Raw genomic sequence first — 11,848 nt, forward strand, 5'->3', positions numbered from 1 at the left:
CTGTTTAGACTGATGCTATAGGTTCTTGGTTTACCTATGATGATATGATTGAGGCACTACACTGTCTCTATGCGTTGCTCTTTGCCTTCTTGTCATATTTTTCTGTGTTTTGAAAGAAATGCCATCCATGGAAAAGAAAAAGAAAAAAAAGGAAAATTCTTTCCCCTATCAAATATTAATTTAGTTTGCTGCTCCAAAAAAAGGAGCTATCAGATTAGGGTAAGCACTTTATATTTGACATCTGAACGTTTAAGTAGATGTACGGACCAAAAAGGGAGAAAGTTGAAACACTATGTTGAAGTTTATCCATGACTGACAGCAGTGGTGTAACATAGCTAAGTACATTTACTCAAGTACTGTACTTAAGTACACTTTTTAGGAATTTTTACTTTACTGGAGTATTTCCAATTTGCAATACTTTTACTTCTACTCCACTACATCTCAGAGGCCTTTTTTTTTACTTTTACTCCACTACAATTATTTGAAATCTTTAGTTACTTTGTAGATTTTGATTATTATTACAAAACATGCAAAACATGCATAATTAAGCTATTTGAAAATAGCCGATCTACAATCTCACAACGCGTCGCAAAGCGACGCGTTGTGAGCTTGTAGATCTGCTATTTTCAAAGCATTATTATACATTTGGAAACTTGTGAAATGGGACCTTCTGCTAAATGAGTAATTTGACTTTCAGTTCTTAAGTATATTTTAATGTGAATACTTTTCTACTTTTATTCAAGTACATTTTTTATACCGGACTTTTACTTGTAATTATGTATTTCTACATTGTGGTATTGGTACTTTTACTTAAGTACAACATGTGAGTACTTCTTCCACCACTGACCACAGTCATGTATCAGGGCTAACATCATAGAGTTAAAAATAATAATAACATCCATCCATCCAATGATTTGCATGTTGTCACTAGAGGGCGACATCGTCATTATCAACTACCTGACTACGTCACAGGAAACACGACACAATATCCACGTGTCCCGGAAAAACAGTCGGTTGTTTGTTTTTTCAGTCGGATGAAACTTAAGTAAAGGCTGTTTTAACAGTTGACTTTAAGTTTACACCTAGAACGATTGGACCGTGTAAACAATGGAAGACAACATGTTCATCAAACCAGGTATGAATCTATTCCACACGGTAACATTTGAACATAATGGGTTGATTCATGAGATTAAAGACATTTGTTACCTTGGCCAGTGACTGAACAGGCTCTGTTCTACACAGTGTAGTGGAGAAGAGACGTTCATATCAGCGTGTTTTTACTGCTTGGCCTTGGCTCTTCGTAGACGAGACGAATAGAAGAGGGTCTGTCTGTCTGTCTGTCTGTCTGTCTGTCTGTCTGTCTGTCTGTGTTTCTGTGTTTCTGTGTGTCTGACTGTCTGACTGTCTGACTGTCTGACTGTCTGACTGTCTGTCTGTCTGTCTGTCTGTCTGTCTGTCTGTCTGTCTGTCTGTCTGTCTGTGTTTCTGTCTGTCTGTGTGTGTGTCTGACTGTCTGTGTTTCTGTCTGTCTGTCTGTCTGTGTTTCTGTCTGTCTGTGTGTCTGTCTATCTGTCTGTGTTTCTGTCTGTCTGTCTGACTGTCTGTGTTTCTGTCTGTCTGTCTGACTCTGTGTTTCTGTCTGTCTGTCTGTCTGTCTGTCTGTCTGTCTGTCTGTCTGTCTGTGTTTCTGTCTGTCTGTGTGTCTGACTGTCTGTGTTTCTGTCTGTCTGTCTGTCTGTGTTTCTGTCTGTCTGTGTGTCTGTCTATCTGTCTGTGTTTCTGTCTGTCTGTCTGACTGTCTGTGTTTCTGTCTGTCTGTCTGGCTCTGTGTTTCTGTCTGTCTGTCTGTGTTTCTGTCTGTCTGTGTGTCTGACTGTCTGTGTTTCTGTCTGTCTGTGTTTCTGTCTGTCTGTGTGTCTGTCTATCTGTCTGTGTTTCTGTCTGTCTGTCTGACTGTCTGTGTTTCTGTCTGTCTGTCTGGCTCTGTGTTTCTGTCTGTCTTTCTGTCTGTCTGACTGTCTGTCTGTCTGTCTGTCTGTCTGACTGTCTGTGTTTCTGTCTGTGTTTCTGTCTGTCTGTCTGTCTGTCCGGGGCTAGTCCCACTGACCACTGGACTGATCAGTGCCAGTAGGCCCAAGGAAGCATTTTCTTTTCACAGAGAATATTCTATCACTTTTATAACTTTAATTTCACACTGGAAGACTTCAGTCAATGGAGGTCGGAATGGGGCTGAAACTTTGCCCATACAGTATCATGGAGATGACTGACAACATGGTACTGATAATACTTAGGTCATAGACTGGTCACATGTGTCCGAGGTCCACACGCTGTTGTTAGACCCCCTCTTGTTCCTAAACTACTGTTTAGACTAGAGCAACGTTTTTCAGGCCAACCACACCTGAGCTGAGCTTTTGTTTTGTTGAAAGCCTTCCATGCGAGTGATGCAACATTTGATGCTTTCAAAGCTAGCTCAGCATATTTAGCAGATTCTCTCTTTAGCTTTAGCTTTAGCTAAATAGAGCTTTGATTCCCCATTGATGTTGCAAGCTATATATTTTTTAGGTCATCACACTAGAACACTACAGGAACCTCTTGTTCAATAAAATACAATAAATCAACACTTTATTCTTAATTTTTTTACTCTTGTTTTTCCAAGGCAACCAGGAGCGGGGATGGAATGACCCTCCACAATTCTCTTACGGCCTCCAGACACAGACAGCCCAAGGACCCAAGAGGAACCTCCTAAACAAGAGAGTCCCACCTCCACAGCTCACTGGGCAAAGTACAAACACCTTCTGATTGCTTTATGAGTTCCTACAGTAGGGCAATATATCAATATTGTGATGAGACTGTATATCACAGCAATAAAGAACGTAAGACAGCATGTTAAATAGTAACAAATATTATACGTATTATTAGTTTAAATTAAAGCTGCCGTAAGTGATTTTGTTGTTAAATAGGTATATATTCTGATAGTCATCATTGTTATAGTGTTTATTCAGTAACAGGCGTCTCCCTGTCTCTCCAGCTCTTTAGTACACAGAAAATGCAATTTAAGGTCAAGATACCAATTTTATCCAATCAGTAGAGAGAACTCATACAGTATACAGGATAAATAAGTGAAATTAGAAGTGCTGACAAAGAAATGAGCATACAAAATTGAAACAGGAACACTATAAGATTAAAGCTGATATAAATAAGTACGGTACTCTTTCCTGATTGGATGAAATTGGGGCACATTAACGGAGGGTGATTGCATCAAAGACAAGCACACAAGTTCTCTTGTGTTGAATTGATCAAATAAACCTCCATTTAATCCCTGGTCAACATTTAAGGACAATGGACACTACAACTGTTTCTATAATTCTTTCTCTCTCTCTCTCTCACTCACTCACTCACTCACTCACTCATTATACTCCTTTCTACAATAATTGATATTTCTGCCACTAATAGTATACTGCAGTGAGTAGTAGTGTCCCCAGCTGATAGGCGTAGTCGTGGTACTACCAGATGGAATGGTGGTATCCATGTTAGTTTCTTCAATAAAACCCCACCACATACTGTCATTACTTTTACCTTATACTGTACCATAATTCACAATTTAGAAACGCTCACTTAGAAGTGATTTCTTTTTATTGTGAATTGTCAGTCCAGCAGTGTCACCGAGACAGATTCCTCTGTAGCCACTAAGCCTGAATACTGTGTGATGATGTCATGTTAATTCTGGTGCCCAGGTCCAGGAACATCACCTCCTGCCCCTCCCACCTCAAACCCACTGGCCCCTCCTCCATGTGGAACAACCCCGCCTCGTCCGCTTCAAGGTAAGAAATACAAGGCACTGTCCGTGACTCTTATGTGTCCTATACACTCATTTCTGTTGATGTGTAGGTCATGTGTACAGGATCAACGTTAATGGGTGCAAATGTGGGTGACAGTCACAGCATGAACTCTAGTCAATAAACAACGAGGTAAATAGCTGCATAAGTAGAGCGCACAGAGAACCATGTATTGCCTCAAAGAAACTAGGATACCAGGTAAATAATTAACCTGGCATCTGTCCAAACAACATGACATTTAAATAACCTTAACATTTATGGTCAAGAAAAACAAAACCTAAGTAAGAAAAATACAAGAACAAGTGACCAAGATATATCTGCACAGTAAACTAGCGTCTATTTAAAAAAAAAGGCGTGCTAGGGGGTGATGTCGACTGAAGAGGTGAGTTTTCAGTGGAAAAGTGGGTATGAGTCTGCAATTCTGACTGCAATGGGGAGTTCATTCACGTTTGGGAGCCAGGAGGAGTCTAGGTCGGAATGTGTATGAGTATTGTCCAGGGTGTTTTAGGCCTGGGAGGCTCAAACAGCATTCCTGTGTTGGCTGATCTAAGTGAGCGGGTTTGGATCATGTCCTGGAGGTATATTTATGTACCACACAACTTGTTACCCAACTTGTTACCTGCTCTTATCAGTCTGACCCCCCTTGTTTGAACAGTTTGGCCCATCCTACACAGTAAAACCATACACCTTTGTAACTCTTTTTTTTTTATTCTTTTTTCTTTTGTAGAACAGGTAGGTCATGTTGGGCATCACATTACATTAAATGAGTACATTTCAGGTATATTTAACACTCTTATGTTGCGGGCTATTCAGTCCAGAGGAGAGGGATCCTAAGCTAAAGTAACTTCAGTCCTTTTGTTGAGAGATCTCAGTTTGATTGTCTTTGTTGTTAAAGTCCATGATAATTTGCCAGTAGATATTCCAATGATACACTTCTGAGTCTTGGAGCAGGTTTCCAAATATTGCAGAAAGAAATGTGTATAGGAAAGAAAATATATAAGCATATACGTATAGAAATAAAAAACAAGAAGTAAAAAGTACAGGAAAAAAGTATAACATAAAAAATATAATTCAAGCAGTGTACCTCCATACATAGCACAGATTCACATATTTGTACATACATACAGATATATAATCCCCTACATCTTTAAAGGTCTTTCACAGAATATCCATTCTCATATGTAATATCCATTTTAACCAGTATTTATAAAATGTATCCATACAGAGTCTTACAGAATATGTTAGTTTCTCCATTTCGTATATGTTCTGCACAATGGCTATCCACTCCCCCTTTACATTTGTAACTCTTGAGAGTGTACAAATGGAAACGAATGGACCCATAATGGATTGATTGATTGAATACTTTATTAACAAATTGCAAACAGTACATCAAGTACAATTACAACGCTAAAAGGATAGCACAAAAAGCCCTGAGGGGGCATTGTATTCAATTCATAATCAGGACATACAATACAGACGGTACTTTTTGCTCTTTTAGGGTGGTTTTCAATGAGGATAGTGAGTCGCTAAGTTTGATGGCTGGTGGTCCATCTGGTTCCATTTGTACTCTCAAGAGTTGAATTGACATTGAGGATTTTACAGCAGTGTGACTAGACTACTCTGTATTCTCTGCTCCTAGCTCATCCACCCTGTTCGATGATGACACTCTCTCCCTGTGCGGGCGGGTCCTCTCCTCCGATGGGTCAGGTGAAGCCACAGGGGGACGATAGCCAATCAGAGACTGAACCTGATGTTGAGGAGGTGGTCTCTGTGTTGAACTGGGCAGTCGGTGCCTGTCGACACTCCGTCAAAGTAAGTCATGCTTTTGCTTTGTTTTAGTTTAATTAAGACTAGATTTGAGCTATTTAACCATTATTTTATACTTTGGGCTATTCAAAAATTATAGCCCAAAATCTGCTATTTTTGAAAAATCGTGAAAATGTGTGAAAATCTTTGAATACATATATATTTTTTAAACAACATTTTTAACTCAAATCTTTGCTTCTGGGGGAGGGGGGGAGGGGTCCCTGGAACAACATATTTTGTTGGGGGTCGGCGGCCAAATACATTTTGGGTGGTCCTTGACACAAAAAGGTTTGAGAACCACTGATATAGCAACATAAGTTTTTTCAGAAAACTGTAAAGATTTGCACACATTTTCAAGATTTTTCAAAAATAGCTGATCTACAAGCTCGTAGCGCGGCACTCGGTGCCGCGCTATAAGCTTGTAGATCTGCTATTTTTGAATAGCTAAAGTATAAAATAATGGTTATAGCTCAGATCTGAAATGAAACAGATCGCGTTCCCGGTCTAAATGGGTTAAACAAAGTCGGGGCGAAGGGTCGTTGGTTGGTTGGTGATTTGACCAGACCTGTGTGTGGCTCCTCTGTCAGGGTCACGTGTGTGATGAGGTGGTGAAGAGAGTCCGCGTCCTAGAAGATAGCTGGAGGTCAGGACGACTGTCTCTGCCAGTCAGAAGACGGATGAGCACTCTGGCCCAGGGTAAGCTGTCTCACCCTCAGCCTGTCTCACTGCTATTCTGTCTCTTTCTACCCTCCTGTCTCTCTGTTCCCTGCCTGTCAGGTAATGCATCAAATTGGGGTGCAACAGTTAATCGTACGTATCGATTTAATTGATTATAAAAAACAAACTTGGGACCGAAGGTCCCGACGCAAGGTACATGCAACCAACACAGACCCCAGTGCTGCTCTACCAGTGTCAGCTCTTACAAAACAGGACCAGCAAGTAAAAGAACAAATTCAGTAAAATCAAGTATTTTGTGGTATTCACAGTCAAACCTCAGAGGCTAGGACTGTAACTACTAGGTAGTTACAGTCAACAGACTGTCTTGTCTGTAGGCAACATTCCACTGCATAGTCCCGGCTCGGATCGCCATGTCTCTACCCTCTTTCTGTTAGTACATGGTACTAGGTCCTAGGAGGTACTTTTTTTGTGTGTCCATCGGGGCCAAGTTCCAAGCAGGCTGAACAAGGCTCAGGCGATATCAAATGATGACTTGTAACTAGGCTCGTACATCACAGTTGTTATGGCCTCACCTATTTGTTTTATATTTAGTACTGTACGTCTCACGTATGTAGCCTAATTTGCTGGTGTTAGAAATCAGAGCATTAGACTGCATTGTGTTTACCTGTGATTGGGAGTGAACAAATTAGCTGTCATCTTTCCTTTCTGTATATAATCCTTGCACAGAACAGAAGGGGTGAATCGTTTTTCTATTGTTGTGCATATATAAATGTCAACAATAAAAAAGAAAAATTAAGAAAAACTTTCAACCAGATATTGTAAATGAGAAATTAATCAATGTTGAGCGACTGCATGTCCTATTTCTTGCCTGAATTATGGGAGAAGGAAGGCTGCATTGGTTAAAATGGAGTTTGTTTCCAGGTAGCGTTAGCACTGCTATGGTAACAGGGATCAGACCGGTGGGCAGTTTTCATAATGATAATGATAATGAATTTATTTATATAGCACATTTCCAGACAAAGTCACAAAGTGCTTTACAGAGCAGGATAAAAGGAACAACATGATAAAACTTTGGATAAAAACTACTACAGAAGATCAGAGAATAAAACAAGTGGCACAAAAATGTACATTAAACCCATACAGATTTACTCAAATAAAACAAAACAAAATAAAGAAAAAGCCTTAGCATAGAGATGGGTTTTCAGAAGGGTTTTAAAAGATGACACTGATTTTGCACGTCTTAGGTCAACAGGTAGGGCGTTCCAAAGCTTAGGGGCCCGGACTGCAAAAGCCCTGCCACCCTTTTTGATAAGATGGGGTGTGGGGGTCTCTAGGAGGGCCTTATCTGCGGATCTGAGGCTGCGTACAGGCTTGTAGGGTTCCAGCATGTCAGAAATATAACGGGGGGCCTGTCCATTCACAGCTTTGAAGGTCATAAGTAAAATCTTAAAATCAATTCTAAAATTAACGGGCAACCAGTAAGCAGCTAAAATGGGGGTGATATGGTCACGTTTTTTGGAGTTGGTTAAAAGTCTAGCAGCTGAGTTCTGTACCGTACTGTGGAAAATAGAATAGTCCAACTATGTCCATCTACTTTTCTTGTCTGTCCAGAGTTGCGGTCGGGTCACTGGGACGCGGCTGATGAGATCCACCGCTCTCTGATGGTGGATCACGTGACAGAGGTCAGCCAATGGCTAGTGGGCATCAAACGACTCATCGCCGAGACCCGGAACCTCAGTCCCGAGCTGCTAGAACTAGGCCAGAAAGCTGAAGAACCGGAGCAGAACCCCGGAGAACTGAACCAGGGCCCAGAGCAAGCCTCTGAAGGGTCCCCTCATGAGATCACCCCTGCCCACTGACTGCCTCTGCCCTTTAAAAGGGACACTTGTTCTCATTGACAAGCCTATATGGTTTACAGTGACCGGACCAGCCTGTTAAGTCTACACAATCTCAGTTTCCTCTTCCAAAAGCAACAGTTCTGAAAAGCAGCAGTTGTAAGAACAGAGCAGTGAACTGAAACCTCTTTAAAATATTAGTTTGAGTACATACCAGGGCTTCAAAGCGGTTCGGGGAATGGAAACGAAAATGGATACATTATCAGCTTTAATTGTTCCGAACAGAAATGTAAATTTGAAATCTCCACTACCGGTTAAATAATGATAACTATGATATTTAACAATAAGTGTCCAAACTTCCAAATATCTTTAGATCTACATGCGTGCCTTCATTCTATCAATGCACACTACTGCTAGAGGACAGACTTGCAGTTGTCTTGTATTTTGCCCTACCTTTAAAAGGTTAATGTTAAAAGTATTAACCATTTTTTTATTTAGTATGGAGAAAAAAAAGGAAATATTGTTTCTGCTCGGAACAAACCAAATGAAAAGGAATTTTGCTTTTAAGCCCTGGTCCATACATTTGCACATACTGTAAATACAGTATACTGTATGTACTAGGGTTGTGCCGAAGGATGATGTCATTGCACATCAACGATGTACTGTACCGATATTACCTTAATTTCCTGGTGATTCCTTCACAACCACCCACTCCATACATGCGTAACATGTTACATCATTCACGTCTTATCAGCTACGGTACTCCTTTTCGTTGACTTTAAAACCAAAACGTCGGCAAACTGCCAAAGTTGTCTTCTTTTTATGAACATCAATGCTGCTGCCTTTCATCAATGGCTCTGGCATGTGACGAAACACACCGTTAAACACATGTTAACTGAAGTGCGACTGTGTGAGTGAACCTTTTCTTTAAACATCCCTGGAGTGAACACACCAAGTGTTCGCAAAGTGTCCTCGCTTGAGTTTCAGAGAAAAATGCATACAGTATGCAAGGAAAATATACTGTAGATGTTGATATTAATTTAGAACAGAAGTGGAATATTTCCAGTTGTATGTCTGCACTATCGCATGCCTCTGGTCTCTTTGTGATTGCGCACGCTACCCGGTGTCATTGGCCATGTGAAATTTCACACAAAATGTATACACATGTCACATACAGCCATGTAAGTGCTTTTCCACAAACTGAAATGCACACTGTTAAATATCATGTGCCATATTAGAGAAAACAACAGAATATATAATCACAATAGAATATATTTGAGTGGACATGTTTCCCCTCCAGGGTTCATTCAGCAATAATAATGAAGACAAACTAAATAAATAATAGTAATTTATTTTATTTGTATATCACCTTTCATACAAAGCAAGGAAAAAAAGTGCTTTACATAAAAAGAAGAAAACGAGAAAGACTTAAAAAGAAAACAGCTGAAATTCTTAAAGCACAAGAAAGTTAAATAGAAAATAAAATGGCATAGAAAATATGAAACGGGAAAAGGTTGACTTTCATTGTACATTTAGATTTATTTTATATATTTTTTGTGACTGCAGTGAATGGCCAAACTTTTTTATTCTTATGTTGTTTCCTGAAATCTTAAAAACTGCATCTTTTGTTTTGGCTCTGGGACTTCTAGCCAATAAAGGCCTTCTTTTTTTGTAAATGTTAAGTTTGGATGCAGTTCAATGTCTTGACCACTTGAACCCTAGTGCCGCCTAGTCTAGGGGAACCTTCACTAGAAATAGCCGATCTACAAGCTCACAACGTTCACAACGTGGCGCAATGCAACGCGTTGTGAGCTTGTGGATCTACTATTTCTGACAAAGAGACTTGATGACAGGAAATGAGTAGACCAAGTACAGAGCCAACTCAGGTCTATTTAGAGGGTTAGTATAGAGGGTTCAAGTGGTTAAATGTTCCTCAATGTCTGCTCAGAGTTTGAATGTTGCAATGCTGTTCTGACTATACTATGAGGGCACTATGCATCAACAGTTAACCTCATTATAATGATGATTCTTTTTGTTTTGTTATCAGACTGCCCTGTGGGATGTAATGCAAACTATCAAACTACCTACAATACATATTAATTCACTCTGTGAAAGTCGCTTGGTCTTACTGTTCAACACAACTCAACAGCACTGTATGTTAATTTCTCGTGAACATTCCATGATGAGCCAGCATTTCAAAGAGAGATGATCTTATTCTCTGAACTTATAATGTCTTAGTTCCATATTGAGTGGGATACCATAGCAGAAATCACTTGGAACATCTGTCTTTGTGTGCCCAAAAAAGGTTAAAGTGCAAAGAGTTCAAGTTTTCTGAAGCAATTTTTAAGCTAGTCTCACGTAGCCAGATGATCAGAGATCTCTGCCTAGTAGGCAGTGCCTACTACGTCTGGGGAAATCTTATGTCAATGTACAGTATGGGCCAGAACTAACGCGTCTATGCCCACTGCTTTGAAAGCAAATCACAACACCCTCCCAATATGAAGGTCCACCCTAAAGTCTGCATTGATTCTGCAGTAGAGTTTTTTTTATTTTACTTTACTTACACCGCATATTAATGAACATTACATAGCAATGAAAGTAAATACACCGGATTTAGCTAAATTTATATTTTCCCCGAATTGTTTGCACCCTGTTTTAGCCCTCACATGAATGTAGACGTCAGCAGACATTTCCGATCGTCTATGCAAGACAATTTTGAACCCATTAGCAGATAAAGAGCTGAAAAGTTGCACTATGTGTACAGGTCCCAAGCTACACTAACCATTGTATTGAAAATGACTCCTCTCGCTGTTAAAGGGGGAGTTCACAAAGGACCATAAGGAGCTGCTTTATGGTTAAAGGGCCAGTTCACAACTTCTCTGAAGAAAGATATTGGTGATTGGCCATGTGATCAATAGAGTTTCTGTGAAAGAAATCCAGCATCATACAATGTTAAAATGTACACCATCAAATTATGCTTTCTAATTCCAGGGATCATTTTCCTCTGTTTTAAAACAAAGTAAAAAACATTTGCACCAAGAGCAACATTTCGCCACTTGCAGACAAACAACCTGCCCCTGCGTCACCAGCGGTATCAATGCAAAAAAAGACTGTAAAGCTAGAATAAACCGGCAGCATTCAGGAGGTGTCGAGAACAATTGAACAATGTGCTGCAGTTTGAGGCTCTTCGAAAACATTGCAACCAAAGTAGCAAACTGTCACTTTATACAAAATCCAAAATGCCGCCCCCTTGTGGCTCTTCATACACAGAAAAATGCTGCTCTCGTTTCCTTCCTGGTTCTGTGAGGCACTTTTAACCACTTAAACCCTAGCATCCCAATTTTGTGCATGTCTTAATAGGTGAACATTCACAGAAAATACATCTGCAAGCTTACAATGTGTCCCGTTACAATGTGTGAGCTAGTAGACAATATTTGGTGTAGAGGGGGAAAAAGAGAGACCATTGAATTACGGTTTAAGTGGTTATGGGTTCTTTATAGAACCATTACAAAATGGTTCTTTAAAAATAAATAACCTTGATCCGAAAGGTTCTTTCTGGAACCAAAAGTGCCTTTTCTATTGCAATCGCTCTGAAGAACCACTTTTGCTTCCAGTTGGCACCAATCTGTGTGTAGAAGTTACAGTATCTGCTGCAGGAAATGAGAGCTTTGTTGGGGCGTGAATCATGAGGTT

General features: G+C 40.0%; 1 protein-coding gene across 1 annotated transcript; it reads left to right on the plus strand.

Moving 5' to 3' along the window:
* The first annotated feature begins 997 nt into the window (after positions 1 to 997).
* On the plus strand, positions 998 to 10,269 carry sra1 (steroid receptor RNA activator 1). Its single transcript, XM_080435705.1, has 6 exons — positions 998 to 1,135; positions 2,657 to 2,782; positions 3,735 to 3,821; positions 5,476 to 5,648; positions 6,230 to 6,338; positions 7,932 to 10,269. The coding sequence occupies exons 1-6, from the start codon at positions 1,108 to 1,110 to the stop codon at positions 8,177 to 8,179; spliced, it is 771 nt and encodes a 256-aa protein (XP_080291831.1). The 5' UTR covers positions 998 to 1,107; the 3' UTR covers positions 8,180 to 10,269.
* The last annotated feature ends 1,579 nt before the right edge of the window (positions 10,270 to 11,848 follow it).

The sequence above is a fragment of the Gymnoscopelus braueri genome (assembly GCF_963280865.1).
Source record: "Gymnoscopelus braueri genome assembly, chromosome: 8".
Taxonomy (NCBI): domain Eukaryota; kingdom Metazoa; phylum Chordata; class Actinopteri; order Myctophiformes; family Myctophidae; genus Gymnoscopelus; species Gymnoscopelus braueri.